The following is a 19,538-nucleotide window of genomic DNA, read 5'->3' on the forward strand; positions in this document are numbered from 1 at the left end:
CATGTGATCCTCCTCCTGCCTCAGCCTCCCAGATAGCTGGGACCATAGGTGTGTGCCACCGTGCCAGGCTAATTTTGTTTTGTTTTGTTTTGTAGAGATGGCTGGGGGAGGGGGAAGGTGTTGCTTTGTTGCCCAGGCTGGTCTCTAATTCCTGGCTTCAAGCGATCCTCCTGCCTTGGCTTCCCAAAGTGCTGAAATTCTAGGTGTCAGCTACCACGCCTGGCACGAAAAGGGAGGGGGGCAGTTTTGAAGGGCCATTAAGTGTCAGACTTGCTGAAGTATTAAACAGATCCATTGCCTAGTGGAAAGAACACAGGCACTGAGGTTGAGGCTTTGTTTTCAGCCCCAGGTCTGTCCTAACTGTGAACCTTTAAATATTCACTTCGGTTTTCTGGGCACTAGCTGTTTGTTTTTGTTTTTAATAAATTAAGAGGCTCTATTGAATTAACTGATTTTCAAAAGTTCTTCCTGCTGTACAATCCTGTCAGCCATGACCTTGCTATCAGGCCTCCCTAGCAGATGCACACGGAATGGGTAGCAGGATCAAAGTTTGAGGAAAATTAATGTCGTGGTGTTGTGTGGGATGATTGAGGGAGACAGGTTAGGGGCCAGGATGCTGTCACTGAAGGGTACAAAGGCAACAAGAGTGGATGCAACAGAGACAGAAGCTTGGGCATGGACACCAAAGTCACAGAAGTTGAGTTTTCACTAAAGGAGGTGAGATGATACATTTTTTTTCTCGTATTAGAAAAAAAATTCCAAGCCAGGCACTGTGACTCATCCCTGTAATCCCAGCATCTAGGGAGGCTGAGGCAGGAGGACTGCTTGAGTCCAGGAGTTCAAGACCAGCCTGGGCAACATGGCAAGACCCCGATCTCTACAAAAAAAGAAAAATTCCCAAGTTGATTAGCTTGCTCTCTTCCCCATTATTTTTTCCTCTGAGGTATATTTTTAAAACTTATTTTTTAAACAAAGCACAAAGGTAAAGGTCTTTGCGTGGTATTGCAAAGATCTTTACAAAGGTCTACCATGACTTTTTAAACATTGTTTTAAGCGAGTGGGCATGCTTCCAAAGGAGCTGACTTTTCACTGAATGCTAGAAAATGAAAACATGGGAGCTGTTTAGATTGGCCTGGGAAACATCATGTCCAGTAGCCACTGTTGATCTTTGCATGAAGTAGTTCTGTTTTCTGAAAAGATTCCTTTTGTCCATTGTCTCATTATGATTATGGGGGCCTAGTCCTCTCAACTGGAGAAAGAACTGTTTATCTGTGTGGTATTTGATTAACAATCATTTAGATACACAGTTTAACCACAAAAAGTTACTGAGTTCCTGTTTCTGCTGGGTCCTGTATTAGGTACCAGGGATGCAGTGAAGTCTAGGGTGTGCTCCCAACCCTCATAAACTGATGGAGGGGCCAGACATGTGAGCAAAGAAATACAGCACAGTACGTGGTCCTGGGGCATTTGCATCAGAGATGTGCATGCAAGGTGCACACAATGACCAGCCATCCCGTCCTTCTTGCTCCTTCTTTTGGTACCTTGTTCCCTCTGCTTTACCAGGAGTTGAAGTTAAGCCAGAGAGAAGTTTGAGGAAATCGAGGCTGGGCAAGGGAGAGGCCTTATCTGAGTGGATAGAAAGTTTTTCAGTTCCCTGGAGAAAGCTTCTGATAATCATGTTCCCAGACAGTAGCCACATACAGGGGCATGGGACTGTCAGGCCTAAAGCTCACTGTCAATTGTGGGGGATTCAGAAGCACTTCATAGATGATGGGGGACTCTGTTCTGAGCAGTTTGTCTATGTGTCTGCCACTGAGCAGTAACTGGTACAAATGCACCCTATGACTAGGTTTTCTTTCTTAGCTGAGAAATCTCTTGAGAAGGCTATGCATTTCTGGTGTGTAGACAGACTTTCTGCAGATGAGTAAGTCATGTCTTAAACAGAGTTCTTGTTGAACTAATGTCACAAAGAGTCTCTGCTAATAAAAACAGCTAACTTTGCATAGCCAAGCCACTCTGCACAACTTAACAATGTTAGTTCTCCAATAGAGCCCTAATAAACAAGTCACACCACTCTTCCCTATGTGGCTTCAAAGAAGATGATAGTAACAGTACAACAACAAAAACAAAAATCAACTTTGTTTCTTATGGAAGCCAGACTGTTAACCAATGGGCCTGTTAACTCTAAACTCTGGATTTACCCACCCTTTCCCATGTAGCACTGGAGAGAGCAGACCAACTCCATTCATAAAGGTAGAAAGTTGGGGAAGCAGCAGGTAGCACACTTGAAAGCAGGCACTTCACAGGAGGAAAAAAGGTCAGGCTGAGCCGGCTGAGCGTGTGCAGTTTGCCAATTAAGTGAATCCATCCCTCCACTTGCCCTGGGGCGATGTTAGTAAAAGGACAGAGAGAGGATAGTAGGATGCATAGGGAAAATTCTTCCTCATCCAAACCACGAGTGGGGAAATGGTGCTTCCCTCTGAGGTGCCTCAAGATTTTACACTTTTTGAGGGTCAGGTGCTTAGGTCTTGTGGGGAAGAAGTCAAAGAAAGAGCACATTATGGTTGGGACTCCTACTGATCATGACACCACCTGAAATCTGATCATAGGAGAAATCCAGATTAATAAATTTAACACTTGACATTTACCTATCTTTACTTATATTATCTCACTTTTCCCCAAAACCCACTGTGATATTGGTATTAGCACCCTTACAACAAAGAAAGAAATTAAAGCACAAAGAGAAAGCATTTAGCCCACAAGGGTAACTGGTCAAGGGGCAGAGCCTGGACTCAGACCTGCATCTTTCTGGCTCGAAAGGTAGACCTCTTTTCAGTCTTTGAGGAGGACACAGGGTTTGCAATTACATGTCTGACTCAATTTCATTTCAAACTTTTTTTTTTAACTTGTTATTGGCATGTTTGAGAGAATAGAGTGGGTAGAATCATTAATTATTTGTCTCAATTTTATCTCAGGGTTACCTGCTTTGTGTACCTGTTTTTCATGTAGAAAAATGAAAAATCATCTAGATAGATGGTTGTCTGTTCTCTCTTGAGAGTTTCTAGAAATGCAGCCTTAATCCTTCCGGCAGGATCTCTGGATTCTGATAACAGGAATGATAACAGGAATGATATGGTTTGGCTGTGTCCCCACCCAAATCTCAACTTGAATTTTATCTCCCAAAATTCCCATGTATTGTGGGACGGACCCAAGGGGAGATAATTGAATCATAAGGGCCGGTCTTTCCTGTGCTATTCTTGTGATAGTGAATAAGTCTGATGAGATCTGATGGGTTTATCAGGGGTTTCTGCTTTTGCTTCTTCCTCATTTTCTCTTGCTGCCGCCGTATAAGAAGTGCCTTCTGCCTCCCACTATGATTCTGAGGCCTCCCCAGCCATGTGGAACTGTAAGTCCAATTAAACCTCTTTTTTCTTCCCAGTTTTGGGTGTGTTTTTATCAGCAGCATGAAAATGGACAAATATAGTAAATTGGTACCAGTAGAGTGGGGCGTTGCTGAAAAGATACCCGAAAATGTGGAAGTGACTTTGGAACTGGGTAACAGGCAGAGGTTGGAACAATGTGAAGGGTTCAGAAGACAGGAAAATGTGGGAAAGTTTGGAACCTCCTAAAGACTTGTTGAATGGCTTTGACAAAAATGCTGATAGTGATGTGAACAATAAGGTCCAGGCTGAAGTGGCCTCAGATGGAGATGAGGAACTTGTTGGGAACTGGAGCAAAGGTGACTCTTGTTATATTTTAGCAAAGAGACTGGTGGCCCTAGAGATCTGTGGAACTTTGAACTTGAGAGAGATGATTTAGGGTAACTGGCAGAAGAAATTTCTAAGCAGCAAAGCTTTCAAAAGGTGACTTGGGTGCTGTTAAAAGCATTCTGTTTTAAAAGGGAAACAGAGCATAAAAGTTCAGAAAATTTGCAGCCTGACGATGCAGTAGAAAAGAAAAACCCATTTTTTGAGGAGAAATTCAAGTCGGCTGCATAAGGAGCAAGGAGCCTACTGTTAATCCCCAAGACCATGGGGAAAATGTCTCCAGGCCGTGTCAGAGATCTTCATGGCAGCCCCACCCATCACAGGCCTAGAGGCCCAGCAGGAAAAAGTGGTTTTGTGGGCCGGTCCCAGGATCCCCGTGCTGTATGCAGCCTAGGAACTTGGTGCCCTGTGTCCCAGCCATTCCAGCTGTGGCCGAAAGGGGCCAACGTAGAGCTCAGGGTGTGGCTTCAGAGGGTGGAAGCCCCAGGCCTTGGCAGTTTCCACGTGGTGTTGAGCCTGTGGGTACACAGAAGTCAAGAATTGAGGTTTGGAAACCTCCCCCTAGATTTCAGAAGATGTGTGGACATGCCTGGATACCCAGGCAAAAGTTTGCTGCAGGGGCAGGACCCTCATGGAAAACCTCTGCTAGGGCAGTGCAGAAGGGAAATGTGGGGTTGGAGCCCCCACACAGAGTCCCTACTGGGGCACTGCTTGGTGGAGCTGTAAGAAGAGGGCCATCGTCTTCCAGATCCCAGAATGGTAGATCCACTGACAGCTTGCACTGTGCACCTGGAAAAGCCACAGACACTTAATGCCAGCCCATGAAAGCAGCCAGCAGGGAGGCTGTACCCTGCCAAGCCACAGGGGTGGAGCTGCCCAAAATAATGGGAACCCACCTCTTGCATCAGTATGACCTGGATGTCAGACCTGGAGTCAAAGGAGATCATTTTGGAGCTTTAAAATTTGACTGCCCTGCTGGATTTCGGACTTGCATGGGCCCTGTAACCCCTTTGTTTTGGCCAATTTCTCCCATTTGGAACAGCTGTATTTACCCAATACCTGTACGCACATTGTGTCTAGGAATTAACTAGCTTGCTGTTGACTTTGCAGGCTTATAGGTGGAAGGGACTTGCTTTGTCTCAGATGAGACTTTGGACTATGGACTTTTGGGTTAATGCTGAAATGAGTTAAGACTTTGGGTGACTGTTGGGAAGGCATGATTGGTTTTGAAATGTGAGGTCGTGAGATTTGGAGGGGCCAGGGGCAGAATGATATGGTTTGGCTGTGTCCCCACCCAAATCTCAACTTGAATTATATCTCCCAGAATTCTCACATGCTATGGCAGGGACCCAGGGGGAGATAATTGAATCATGGGGGCCAGTCTTTCCCGTGCTATTCTTGTGATAGTGAATAAGTCTCATGAGATCTGATGGGTTTATCAGGGGTTTCTTTTTTTGCTTCTTCCTCATTTTTCTCTTGCTGCTGCCATGTAAGAACTGTCTTCCACCTCCCGCCATGATTCTGAGGCCTCCCCAGCCATGTGGAACTGTAAGTCCAATTAAACCTCTTTTTGTTCCCATTTTCAGGTGTGTCTTTATCAGCAGCATGAAAATGAACTAATATAAAAAATAACTTTTTAAACAGTTTAGAAAGTCATTTCTGTTATCAGAATACAGAGGTTGTAACTGGATTATAACCAGGAATGTAATGTGTTAAATGTAGAGTATTTATATGCTATTCTGAAAAGTGTTTGAGGGATTAGTGGGAGGGCATGGTGGATATAATTTGCCCAAATTCATGAAATAAGCCATATTGCATTAGATTTATTATATGCAAAAAATACTGGAACTCCCTCAAAATATTAGGGTAAGTGTGTTATAAATGTTGGGGAATATTGTTAACTCATTATCAAATCACCGAGGTTAATATTATTTCTTTTTGCCTGAGAATTAGAAGTCCTCCCAAATTAAGCAAGAATGAAGCATTTTATTTCTTTCTTTCCTCCTATGCAGGGCTTCCATTGCCACCATGCCCCCCACCCCTACCACCTCCTGCCTATTTCTTATTCATAAACACACATTTGCATTGAACTGAATCATTTTCTGTTTCTCACATCATTTCTTGATATTAAGTCAAAAGTCATAGTTTCTTTTATCAGTCACTATGTCAATAACCATATAATTGTTTTCCATTTGTGAAGTACTTCCACTGGCAATATCTCTTTTAATTTTCACAGTAACCTTACAATAAAGGTAAGCACCATTAACCATTATCCTTATTATTTTTTCCTTTTTTCTTTTTTTTGAGACAGGGTCTCATGCTGTTGCCCAGGCTGGAGCACAGTGGTGCAACCATGGCTCACTGCTGTCTTGACATCCCCAGGCTCAGGTGATCCTCCCACCTCAGCCTCCCAAGTAGCTGGGACTACAGGTGTGTCCCACTGGGCTGATTTTTGTATTTTTTATAGAGATGAGGTTTTGCCATGTTGCCTAGGCTGGTCTCGAACTCCTGGGCTCAAGCAATCAGCCTGGCTCAGCTTCCCAAAGTGTTAGGATTACAGACGTGAGTCACTGTGCCCAGCCACCATCATCTTTAAAGAAGACAAAACTGAGATTCATAAAAAGTATCTGTTCAAAGACATAGCCAGCTAAAGTCATTGCCAGGATTTGAACCCAGGTCTTTTGAATCTAGACCACAAAGTTTCCAGAAATAGATCTTTTCTGGAGTGGCACATGACAATGTACATAGGGCTAGGTCTCTGTTTCTCCCATTTCCTCCCTGACCCCCTTAGGTGTACCCCAGAACTTCCTCTTTTTTTTTTTTTTCTTTAACTACCCAACTGTCTAAAGAGGCACTTTTAAGTAGGTGGTAAGAGGTTTGGAGTCAGCTTGGCTACTTACTGGTTCTTAGATCAGGATACAGCTTCAATCTCACTGTGTCTCAGTTTCCTTAAGTGTAAATTAGGTATAATAATAATAGCTATTCATAGGGTTGTGAAAACTAAAATAAATAGGAAGTCCTTAATAAATGCCATTGTTAATATTATATAATTAGAATTTTAGGCATCCTAAGATAGATTCTAGGTGACTGGTCTCTCAAGAATCTGACTCTCTAGTAAAACTTGTATCATAATATGATTCAAATGATGAACATGATGATAGCAACAACCACTATACTATATTCAGTACTTGCTAATGCTAAATGTTTTACATAAACTGTTTGAATTCTTGCAGCAACCCTGCAAAAGCTGTGTGCTGTTAGCCACTGGGCTTTGGTGCCTCTTAATCTTGCCTGCTCTTGGTGTTAATTTTACCTATCTCCTGTCAAACTTAAACTTATAATCTTTTGAAAATTCAAACTGTATTTTTGAATTTCCAGTCTTCTAGCCCATTTTGTGTTCTCCACCTTCCTGCAAAGATCTTTTGCAGTGGTTCCAGATGTCATACATAAGTTCTCATGGTGCTAGGTCTTGAAATTTTTCAGACTTTGAGACTCAAGTTCACTTAGTGGCTAAGAGTAAACAAGTGGCTAAGAGTAAACAAGTCTGTTGTCAGTTACAGGATCCAACTTCCTTGAATTTGAACCTTTTTCCTTTAAGACTTTTCCAAGAAAGGATTGACATACCCTGTTTCAAAGAAAAAGAAAGGGTAACTGACAATGACCTTTATCCCAGTATCCACTGAAGGTTCAGAGTGATATCATATCAGCTGATATACACCCATGCTTTATAAAGTAAAAATACTTATCTCAGTATCCGTTGAAAGTTCAGAGTGACATCATATCAGCTGATATACACCCATGCTTTAAAAAGTAAAAATACTTACATTTTTTACCTGCCTTAATTTTTTATTTCAGCTATAATTTAAGCTTTATCTGTAGTTCTCATCGCATCCCCCATTCTTCTACCCTCACCTGACTTAGATATTGTTTTTTTCAATTCATGTGTTTTTCTTTAAGCCACAAAAATGAATATTTTCTAGCTAGTCTAAATATCTGGAAATAATATACCAAATCTCTCACTGACTTAGAGAAGTTCCTCTTTCTTTTAAAAAAAAAATCAGTATAATCAGTAGGAAGTCATTATAAGATTTATAATCTTTATAAGATTAAATAGGTCATCTGAGCTTTTATCCTGTAATAATTTTACTTTACTATTTATTTTTAAAACTGCAGTAAGATTGGATCAACCCTGCCCAAGGTTTGACCAAAAAGTCTTCATCTTTGTCATTGTTGGGTATCTAAGCTAGTTGGTACTGGTGTCCAGAAGGAACATTATTCTCTTTATTTCAGAAAACATTTTTTAAAACTCTGTCTTTTGTTCCATGGACTGTCAGTAGGTAATGTTTCAAACCATACCAAACAAATCCCACTCTTTTCTTTTACTCTTTCCATTCTTTCTCACCACTAAGTGTCCTCTTCTGAATGATGATGAATCATTATAGGTTTTTGCTGAAAACACCTGTGCATTCATCTATTGTAGCTGTTGCTGCTGCTACAGTGTATAAGGTTACAGGTAATGCTTTCATTTTGGGACTATTTACTTATACATTTGATGCTAGAATGTCTGCACTGATGACCAAAACAATAAGCCTGTGAAACAGCAAGAATGCAATTCAAACGACCATTGGAGAGCTAGAAGATGAGCAGAATAGTCCTGTGACAGACTTCTGTACGGTTACACCTATTTGTACTAACTTCCTCTGTGTTCAGAAATAATGTGAGCATTCTAAGCTCTGAAACCATGCGTATCTTTGAAGATTAAAATGAGGCAGCAAGGTTTCTCCCAACTAATGTAACAAAATGCAGTGATACGACAGCTCAAAGTTGAGGAGTTGAATTCGTTGGGGAAAAAAATAGCAAAGCTGCTTCTCAGGCAGGAATCTCTTCCATTCTGGGGTTGTCCTGTGGGCAAAGATGGCACCTACTAAGTAGGCATAAGGTAAACAGTGCATAACGGCTGATGGAATTGCATCTTAGGCACATCCTTTATTGGATCCTGGAAAGGTCAGACGATGTTCATTTTATGATACACACATACATACACCCCTCTAAAATAAAAACCCAATCTACTTTAATTCAATATGTGGGAAGTGGGAGGACGATTCCAAGGACTATTCCAGCTATAAAGAGAACAATATAGTGGGAAAATGAGAAATCAGACTGGTCATTCTTTGATTCTGAAGAGGTGGAATTTCAGATAACACAGAGGAATGGAGCAGCTCATTTGAAAGAAAAGTTGAGCTGAAGTCTTGTCCTTTCAGGAGGCAGACATGTTACTTCAGGGTATCCCAGCAGCCTCAGTGAGTTGGCAGTGAGCTTACAGATTGACATAGAGTCCCCAAATAACTGAAGACGGGAGATCCACTTTGGTTCCTCTTTTGTGGTTTCACTGTGATGTAAAATGTTCGTAATTCACTGTCATTTACTCATTCATTCAGCAAACATTCAGTTAAGTCAGCTCTGTGCCTGGCAATGAAGATGACACTAAACCTCCTTCATGTGGGGTGTTTCTGGGGCATTTCTCTTATGGCCTTCCTATAGGAAATGAATCATCCTGCCAGCTGATCCTGCCAGGAGGAGTCCTCCACCACATAGATAAGATATTGAACTGCCTTTCCTGCAACTGGTATCAGCTTCAGTCCCTCTCCTTTCCTAACCCCCTCACCCTTCAGTACCACCAAGGTCTCTTAGAGGTGGGCCTGGCTAGAGAAGATGGATGTCTCAGGAGTGACTGGGAGAGTTGTTTTATTTCTTCCTTATCCCTGGCAAGGACTCTTTGATTTCTCAACTAATGAGGCAAAAGACATCAATAGGAAAAGAAAAATTAGAACTTTCCTTGCCAGCGCGTTGCTTAGCTACCTTGTCAACATTCCCTTGCAGCCCAGCCGAATTCTCTCTGCGTGTTTTTATAGTGCACGTTTTATTGTTATAATTGATCTATTAGGCAGAAAATATGGAGAGCACATGGAACTTCTGTCAGTTTTGTGCTATTTATTTAGATTTCTGTTTTTCTCTTTCCAAAGACCTCACCCTTTATTGTCCTGTTTCATCCCTGACCTAAGTAATACTCTGAAGGAGTCACATCAATGTGCATGTTGGTGCATTGAACTTTATAGTATTAAAAGCAAAAGTCAATAACTAATCTCAAAACTACATACCAAATTGTGAATTCTTCATAGACAGGGACCACATTTTTATGAACTCTATGTCCTTAGTGCCTAGCCCTGTGTCTGACACATAAAAAGCTTTTAGTAAATGTTTATTGATCAAATGAACCATTGGTTTCAAATATTTATTAACAACCAGCATTGTCATGGGTGCAGTTCATGACATAGAATTTACTTTCCATTTCTACTTAGAAGGAAAACTTTATGACTTTTTTTTGTGGTTTTTTTTTTTTTTTTTGGAGACTGAAACAGGACAGAAAATAACCACTGTGTTGTTGCTAGTGCTACAGTTTATTCAGCCAAAGAAACCTTTCTGCATGAGGCTGCAATAGCAGCAGCTGCCCTCTACCTGGCATTTATGAAAAGGTATTCACTGGAGACCTCCTAGGTGCTGGGTGCTGGGCTATACAAGTCAGTCCAGATCAAAAGACCTGGTCATTGTCACCATCTGTCAAGGCGATTGTATTCAAAACAGTATCTCTCATTTTCTTTTCTCGAACATACCCACACTCAACTGAAGACTGTTTATGAAACAATCTGTTGACAAAACAATAAATGGAAGTTTGTTTGTTCATTCCTTTACTCAGCCAGGCAGGCAGCCCTCCAACCCAGCACTTCTCAGATCATATACTTTTGAGATTTTGTTAAAACGCACACTTAGATCTACCAGGTTTGGGGTGAAGCCTGAGAGTCTACATTTCTAACAAGATCACTTAGTTAGATCAGGCCTTGATGCTTTGAGTGTCATCCATGGACCAGTAGATTCAGTACCACCTAGGAGATTGTTAGAGCAGCCTAATCAGAACCTGCATTTTAACAAGATCCCTGAGTTCACATTGGCTAAGCACTGTTCTAACTATTTGATTAGCCCACAGCATAAATTATGGGCAGGGGTCCCAAGGGGGCTCTGGGCTGGGAAAGTAAGTCCAGGTGCATTTACAGTTCCCTTTTTAATTTCAAAACTCTCAGGTACCTGCGCCAATATGGCATCTCACACTCAGGAAAAGACACAGATGGGTGCCTCTTTGTTGTGTCATTCAGTGGCATGATACATCTGTTATTATCCATCCTGGATTGCCATTGTCTTTAAACATGGGGGGGCCTACCTGATCAACCTATTTCTTCTTAAGAAAGCTTCATTTTAGATTCAAAAGTTTCACCTAAAGAGACATCCTCATGTCTGACCATGTCAGAATCATTTACAAATTTGAATCAAGCACTAGGAGATCTGAGTCTCTGTTTCCTTGTCTGTAAAATGGAGATAATACCACCTGTTCTAGTTTCCTTTCTAGTCTTGTTGTGAGGAGCTTTGAAATATACATGTGCCAGAGCTATGAAAACATAAAAATATTCATGAAACTTTAAAACTGCTTTAGTGAGGAAAAAATCATCTATGTTTCAATGCCAAAAGGATAGGGTTTGACATTTAGCCTTACCATCCACCGACTTTGTAATTTCTGGCAAATTATTTTATTGAGTTGAACCTCAATTTTTTAAATATATAAAATGGTCATAAAAACTTCCACCATACAAGGTGTGGTGAGGATTAGAAATGTTAACAATATACGTAAAGCATCTGGTGCATAGTAGGATTTCATAAATGGTGGTCAATATGCAGCATTAAGAGGCTTGGATGAGAAAGAATCCTCCAAAGATGCCTTCTCTCTCAGGTAACCTGTTAAGTTGGGGCAAAAAAAGAGAGTGACTTTAAAGCTATTTGAAGTTTTGAATCAGTGTCCTTCCAGTTCAGGAGACTGGTATCAGGCCAGAGCGGGAGGATTGCTTGAGGTCAGGAGTTCAAGACCAGCCTAGGCAACAAAGTGAGACCCTGTCTCTACAAAATACAAGAAAAAATACTTAGCCAGGCATTGTGGCATGCACCTACGGTCCCAGGTACTTAGAAGGCTGAGACAGGAAGATCGTTTGAACTTGGGAGGTCGAGGCTGCAGTGAGCCATGATCACACCACTCCACTCCAGCAGTGGCATGATCATGGCTCACCGCAGCCTCGACCTCCCAGGTTCAGGTGATCTTCCTGTCTCAAAAAAAAAAGTGCCTTCAAATTTATTATATGAGTATCTCTAGAAGAAAAATTCCCAAATTTCCAACAGTGTTTTAATATTTATTTAAATATTTGCGAGTGCCAGTCCACGCAAGGCTTTATGATGAGGAGGATTTGTTGTGATTATTCGGTGTTATTCACATGCTCCCATCAGAGGTGTCAGAGGGGTTTGTTAATGGCATCCACAAGAGCCTGGCACAGGTGCGGAGGAAGGTTTCCACAATGGTGTCCATGCAAGCAGACACTCCTGGCTGAGGGAAAACAGAAGGATTAGTGGCACCAAGGGTATATATGGCCATGAAAGAAAGTTGCTCTGAGGACTGTGGGCATTGATGGTACCCTCATTATCAGATTAATAGAAGAGCAAGTCTTATTTGTTCAAGACATGAGGGGGCAGCTGTTTGGTGGTTACTGTTTTACTGTCAGCAATTAAGCATTTGAGACATAGGACTATTGTCTGTTTTTTTAAAAAACAAGTCCTCACCATCCTTTCTCTGTATTTCCAACCTTCAGCTCATTCTTTTATTTTGGAAATTTCCTTCTAAAACCCTCAGGTTTCTTAAGCCTGTTTTCAGGCAAGCTAAGTCTCTTTTAGGAAGGTATTCTTTAGGAAAAGAGATCACTCCATTCTTTCCCTAGACTTTGCAGAGTTTCTGTGTTGATATCCTTACAGGTGCTATTCCAGGGTACCCAGAAGTGTGATTTCACAGACTGTCTCAGGCAGAAAGTTTCATGTGACCTGCTTTTCCACATGGATCTCTCTGGTGGGGAGTGGGTCAATGGTCAATGTCCTGTGAATAGGAAAAAAAAACCACCTTGCGGATATGGCATTTCAGTGAAAACCTGTTAGGAAGAGGGTGGGGTTAAGAGGGAGGAAGTGAGCAGGCAGAGAGCCAGAGGCCTTGGGACTGGGGGTGGGGCGGGGATTCCGCTGCCTGGTTAGCAATTCTGAGCCAAGACCAGAGTTGGTAAGGGGGAATCAGGATGTCTTAGGTATATTGGCCTCAATAACTTAAGGTTGAAAGTACCATCAAGCCCTGTTTGAGTGTGGAATGGCAGAACCCCTTACAGGCAGGGAAAAAACAGTTAGTGGGATCATGCTCCAAGCCCATTTTAACAGATTCTGTGTTGGGCTCTTCTGAATCTGGCCACAGCTGTTGGCTCATTTTGTTGGGGCTTGACCTATGAGTGGATCAGTTATCTCCTCTCTATTTCAAGGCCACAGAACATAGCCATCACCTCCGACCAATCTATACAGCAGTCTTGGGGAATATGTGGATAGAAGCTTTGGGGAAAACAAGCTTTGTAAACCAGGAGGAAAGACAAGTCGAAGTCCATTACTTTTGGGAATATATGGCCATGTAGAGAAAGCATTTGCTAGGAGTCAACAAACTGGATTTCAATCTAACAGCATGCTCCAGCTAGCTATGGGATCTTGTTAGGCAAGTAATTGTATCTCTTGGAGACCCAGGAAGAATGATACCCACTATAAATCTATTAGACCTATTATAAATCTATAAACCTCAGCAGATTTTCGTGAGGATCAACAAGCTAGTGGAGAAGAGGGCATTGAAGACTTCAGAGCTGTGCCATCCAGTGTGGTAGCTGTGAGCGCCTATTTAAGTTTAAATTCATTAAAATTAAATAAAATGTAGAATTCTGTTCCTCAATCACATTAGCCACATTTCAAATGCTCAATAGCCACATGTGGCTAGTGTGTACCATATTGGACACCATAGATATAACACATTTGCATTATCATGGAAACAGAAAGTTCTATTGGACAGTTCTGCCTCAAAGTGCTGTCTAAAGTGTGAGATGAAGGGTATAAAGGACGGCACATTGGAAGGTGACAAATACTGTCATAGTTAGGAATGTTTGGCAAGAAACAGAACCAACTCAAGTTAGCTGAAATACAATAAGGCTTTGACTAATTCAGGAAACGTGAATGGATCCCAAAAGGCATGAAGCATAGCTAGGCTTCAAAAGGAATTGGAACCAGTTTCTAGAAGATTATCAGGATTAGTTCTTCTCACTGTCTCTCTTTTTCTCTTGTCTTCCTCTCTCTGTGGCCACTTAGGCTCTTGTCTCTGTTTCTCTGTGTATCGGCAGCCACCTTCTCCACCTTCTCCTTTTTCTCCTCTTCCTCCATGGCTCTGCAGACCAGCTTTCTCAACTGCACTACACACGGTCCGAGCAAGATTCAACCAGACCCAGTTTTCATCACTTCTCACCCAATGCCACATCACTAATGCCCAACCAAGGCTGAGTCCTGATTCCAAATTCCCAGGAGAGACATTCTTATTAGCCAGCTTGGTGTGATAGCCACCCCTCTTCCATCATCTGTATCTAGAAGGATGGGGGAAGTGTCCCCATGCCTACTTAATAGGAGTTGTTGGGGGGTGGGGCTCTAAAAGCTAGCACATGTGGGATAGGATCAGGCCATTGATCAACATGTTCATCCTTAACACCTTGGAAAGGTCCACTAAGCCTATGATCACACAAAGAAGAGCCAGTAGAGATTTGACAAAGGCCATGAACAAAACAAGTGTGATGCCTTTTCTTCTTTAGTTATTTGCATGGTTTGCATCAACAGTACAGAGTCACAGGGCAGTGGCTTAACCCCCATGCCCATATACCTGGATGGAGAGTGGGCACAGCCAAGAACACAAGGTGGAAATCAGGTTGAAGACTGTCATTTTTTAAAGGCAAACTGGGCACTCATGTGTTCCCTTTTCTCTTCTACCTTTAGGAAAGAACATGAGGTTCCCTTGGAAATCATTCAAGAGGAAGATGGAAGGGGCTGTTTAGAAGAGCTTAAAAGCTACAGGCTGTAAGACTTGGGCCTGAGTGCTGGCAGTGGAAAACACTGTTGGGCTGTGATCTCTCCCTGAAAAGTTCCAGGTGCCTTTTTGCTTCCTGCAAAAGAAAGGAAGCGAAAGAGAAGACCATGTCCATAGCCCTGAAGCAGGTATTCAACAAGGACAAGACCTTCCGGCCCAAGAGGAAATTTGAACCTGGCACACAGAGGTTTGAGCTGCACAAACGGGCTCAGGCATCCCTCAACTCGGGTGTGGACCTGAAGGCGGCTGTGCAGTTGCCCAGTGGGGAGGACCAGAATGACTGGGTGGCAGTACATGTGGTGGACTTCTTCAATCGGATCAACCTCATCTATGGCACCATCTGTGAGTTCTGCACCGAGCAGACCTGTCCTGTGATGTCAGGGGGCCCCAAATATGAGTATCGGTGGCAGGATGATCTCAAGTATAAGAAGCCAACAGCACTGCCAGCTCCCCAGTACATGAACCTTCTTATGGATTGGATTGAGGTTCAGATCAACAACGAGGAAATATTTCCAACATGCGTGGGTAAGTTCATTATTACCAGCTCTCAGTTTTTTTGTCACCCGCACAACCTTCACTATGAAAATTTGCAGACTGCCTTTGAATGCTAGGTAGCACCCATGCATTAATTCCATCACTCACATACCTGTAGTGAGTGATATAAAAGAGCCTCATTGAAATGAAAAAAAAATAATTTATGGACCACTTACATTTATTTTGTGGACTCCAGTGGTACACATACCACATCCTGGGGAACACTGACTTGGTGAAATGTTAGGTGTGATTGTGTTGGCTTTCTTAGGACTAGATGTCAGACTCACTCAGTTATCTTGATAAGATTATTATTTTTTGGTTAACTGACTAAAGTTACATGGACTCTGATGCAGTTACTGGTATTTATATCTGAGGATTAAGAAATTCCAGTGTGAGAATTCATAGATTTGTTTGGGGATCAAACAAACTGGGGGTTCAAATTCTGAGGAGAAAGAGATCCTGAAATTCTCCTCCCTCTTCTAATCATAGGTTGTTAATTCCAGGCTGTGCTGTTTACTTTAACCCTTGCATATCTTCTGGATACACTGGGACACTTGAAATGCAAATTAGTTTGTTTGCTTTGTGCTACAGGCTAAAACACTTCAAAAGGAAGGACCAGTCAGTCTTCTCTGCCTCTTACATTTCTTCATGATGCTGGTCATTAGATTTTTCCATGCACTTTCAGACTGAATTTAGAATTTAGTGTTTTATGCCATAGGCTGAATAGGAATCCGCAATCTCCTATTTCCACTGTTGTAGCTCCAGTGCCTAACATAATGCCCTGCAACCTTGTAGACACTCAGGAAATATTTGTGGAATGATGGAATAAATACTTGTGCTATTGGAAAGTATGATTTAAAAGCCCTGAGATGGTTGGAGTACAAAAAACGTATTTGAAACACACTGTTGAAATCACCTCTAGATTGGGGTAGGATGTGTCCCCACATAGCACATGGAAAGTTGAGAAGGGCGTGTATGGAAGTAATTAAGTTTATACCAGAAAAAAAATGTATAAATTGATTGATGCAGTATGTACATCTTGAAATATTCAGCACACAAACCAATTTGTCAGGATCTTGGTGTTGCTTTGGCTTGTCCAGTTCCCTCATACTTCTCTCTCTCCTACCCCTTCTTAACAGGAAGGAGGTAGGTTGTATGTCAGGGCAAATCCCCCAGTTCACAGCATAGGAGGAAGAAGGCAGGTTTCAAAAACTCCGCTGGGCATAATATTAAGCACCTCAGAGTGGTGGAAATTTCTTAGGTTCATGTCTTTTGCACTTTTCATTGACTGTCATAGGCTACTTTTGGAGCTGGAAGGATTTTTTCTTTTCCAGAAGCCTTACTAGCAACTGCCAGCGCTCTATGCTGAACATGTAATAGCAATAAAGATAAATAAATATAGGCAAGGATACCTCCTCTTTGTCCTTCCCCTTGTGTCTTCACCTGTATGCTTTGAATTCTGCATACTCCTGTTCTCTCTGCAACTGTGGCTACCACATAGAGTACTGACCAGAAGTCATAGTACAAAGCCATGGTGTGTTACTTGAGAGAGAGGAAGTTTCTGGCTGTCTGGCTGGAAAACAGGACATCACAGGTGGTTTTGGGCTTTGCTTGGAAGAAATTAATGGATGCCTCTATATCCCCCAGAGTAACTGACTTTGCTTTATTTTTCTAGACATTTTCTTAGTCATTCAGTATGCTTAGGGAATGTGCTTACCTGGTCAGAATCCTCTGTTTCAGCTCTACTCCATCTAGCCTCCATTGCATACTTGTATTTTGAGAGATCGTAAAGATTTCTTCCCCCAAGGAAAAATAAGTTTGGGAAATGCTGAGTGAAATTGATTTCTTTACCACAGGACTTTTAATATGCCAATGTGCATTATGAATTTCCAAGAAAAGAATAGTATGTGGTGGTTCCTTATTTGACACTGGTACCTTTTTTTTTTAATTAATGAAAGACAATTAGCATCTTTTGGAAAATGTTAAGCTGTATATATTACAGTTGTCAAACTTTTGTTTAATCAGAATTATTTGGGCCTTCTGTACAAAACGCAAATTCCTTGATCCTCTCTTTCTCATTAACAACTAAATCAGAATCTCTTAGGTGAGACCTAAAAGCCTACACTTTTTAAAAAGGAAAACTGTAGTCACCACATTGTATAATTTATCTCTTGAATTTATGCTTTCTATCTAACTGAAGTTTTGTATTTTTTGACCAACATCTCCCTAACGCCCTCTCTATACCTCCAGCTTCTGGTAATCACCATTCTAACTCTCTACTTCTATGAGATCAACGATCAACATTTTAAGATTCCAAATATAAGAGAAACTATGCAGTATTTGTTATTCTGTGCCAGGCATATTTCACTTAACATATGTTCTCCAGGTTCATTCATGTCACAAATGACAGGATTTCCTTATTTTTTAAGGCTGAATAGTATTCCATTGTGTATATATACCACATTTTCTTTATTCATTCATATACCTGTTAGCCATTGGTATGACTTCTTTTGAGAAATATCTCAGATCCTTTGCCCATTTTTAAATTATGTGTTTTCTTACAATTGAGTTATTTGAGTTCTTTATGAACCTGTACTTTTAATAAGCATCTTCTGTTTACTGTAACCACTCAGAATTTTTCATTCCCCCAGAAATGGTTTGTTTCTTGCCACTCTGGTTTTATTCATGTTTTTCTCTCCTTCTGTAATCTCTCACTTCTCTGTCTAGTAAATTCTCATGTATCCTTTGAGGTTCAGCTCAGATACCATGTCCTCTGAAGGCTTTCATCCATTAGAATACCAGCTTTTTAAATTATGCAATATGTCTAATTCATCTGACTATCACCCACTAAGTCTAGTCCTGGTAACTTTTAAGTTATTGGATGGATGGATGGATGGATGGATGGGTGGATGGATGGATGGATGGATGGATGAATGGATGGATGGATGGACGGGTGGGTGGATGGATGGTTGGATGGAAAAATAATCTTTATAAAGGCCCAGCACATGGATGATTCTGGTGATCAGAGCAAAGTTAAACAAATGTTTCTGAATCCTTTTGTTTTCATTCCTGGATATTTCCTGCACCTTGCTTCCATAGGGTTCCATTTTCTCTGTTTAACTTTTCCAAGGTGAGATGTTAGGGTCAGTAAAAACCATCACCATCCACCTTCACTATGAGAGTCTTCAACCTCCTGCTCACCTCTGTGATTTGCCCTCAGTTGCTATCGTTGTGGTCTTTTGGAAGAACTTATTATTAGGAGCCACTTTCTCTGTTACACTCCATTTCCTCCTCTTTTTCCTCCTCCTGACTCCAGCCTACTTTTCTTCTTTTTGATCTTTGTGCTGTCATGAGTCATTATCATGGAAATAATCAAGATGTCTGTCAGGGTAAAGCAAAAGAAGAATTCTAAGCAAACAGGACCCTGGGTGGATGAGAAATGGAGAGTTCTGCTTAGAATTACAGCTTTGAATACTGGGCATATTTCTGCTTGGGAATGGGGAGGAGACTTCATCTCCTCCCCACTGTGATCCAAGGAAATAGAACCGGAAAATACTGACAGATGTGAAAGCTTCATCCTTAGTTAGCTATTGAAGGATATAAACAGCTGTTGATCTCTACCATTGAAACATTGAGGAAAGAAAGCTTTCATCTGTTCCTAGATTCAAGCTTAACTAGGTGACCCGTGCTATTTCAGAAGTCGAACTTTCTCAGATGGCAGAATACCAAACAGATGTGGATACCTTGTAAACCATAGTTTCCCTTACTCTCTCTTGAAACGTTTTCTGGCTTCTTTTGTTACAAACCCAACAGATGTCCCTGTGAAAGCCCTTGAAAGAGCAGTAACTTCTGAAGCAAGGGCCACCTCCTTTTCAATTATATTTCTTTAACCATTTTTAGACATCACAGCCAAGACAGTAAAATAGAAAGCCGTGACTTAAAAAAAATTCTGTTGCCTGACTAATTACAGTAATTTTTATGGTCCATCCCCCAGCTTCCCTGTTTTTCTGTTATATAATAGGATTTAATATTTTAGACCTGATAGAAAAAAGCCAGTAGGAAACTTAGAGGTCCTCCAACTCATGGGTTTTTTAAGTCTTTGAAAAGAAGGAATAAGAACGTGTATAAAACAATTACATGATCTCACTTACCTCTGGGGTTTTAGA

At 41.4% G+C, this 19,538-nt stretch overlaps 1 protein-coding gene across 3 annotated transcripts in view; it reads left to right on the plus strand.

The window, feature by feature from the left end:
* The window catches only part of MOB3B (MOB kinase activator 3B), a 203,437-nt gene that overhangs the window by 60,514 nt on the left and 123,385 nt on the right, over positions 1-19,538 (plus strand). For all 3 annotated transcript variants that reach the window (XM_019034160.4, XM_019034159.4, XM_063696310.1), the window contains exon 2: positions 14,748-15,363. In XM_019034160.4, the coding sequence (XP_018889705.1) occupies positions 14,946-15,363 (418 nt within the window). In that variant the 5' untranslated portion in view covers positions 14,748-14,945. The remainder of the gene's footprint in view (positions 1-14,747; positions 15,364-19,538) is intronic.

Source organism: Gorilla gorilla, chromosome 13 (assembly GCF_029281585.2).
Source record: "Gorilla gorilla gorilla isolate KB3781 chromosome 13, NHGRI_mGorGor1-v2.1_pri, whole genome shotgun sequence".
Lineage (NCBI taxonomy): Eukaryota > Metazoa > Chordata > Mammalia > Primates > Hominidae > Gorilla > Gorilla gorilla.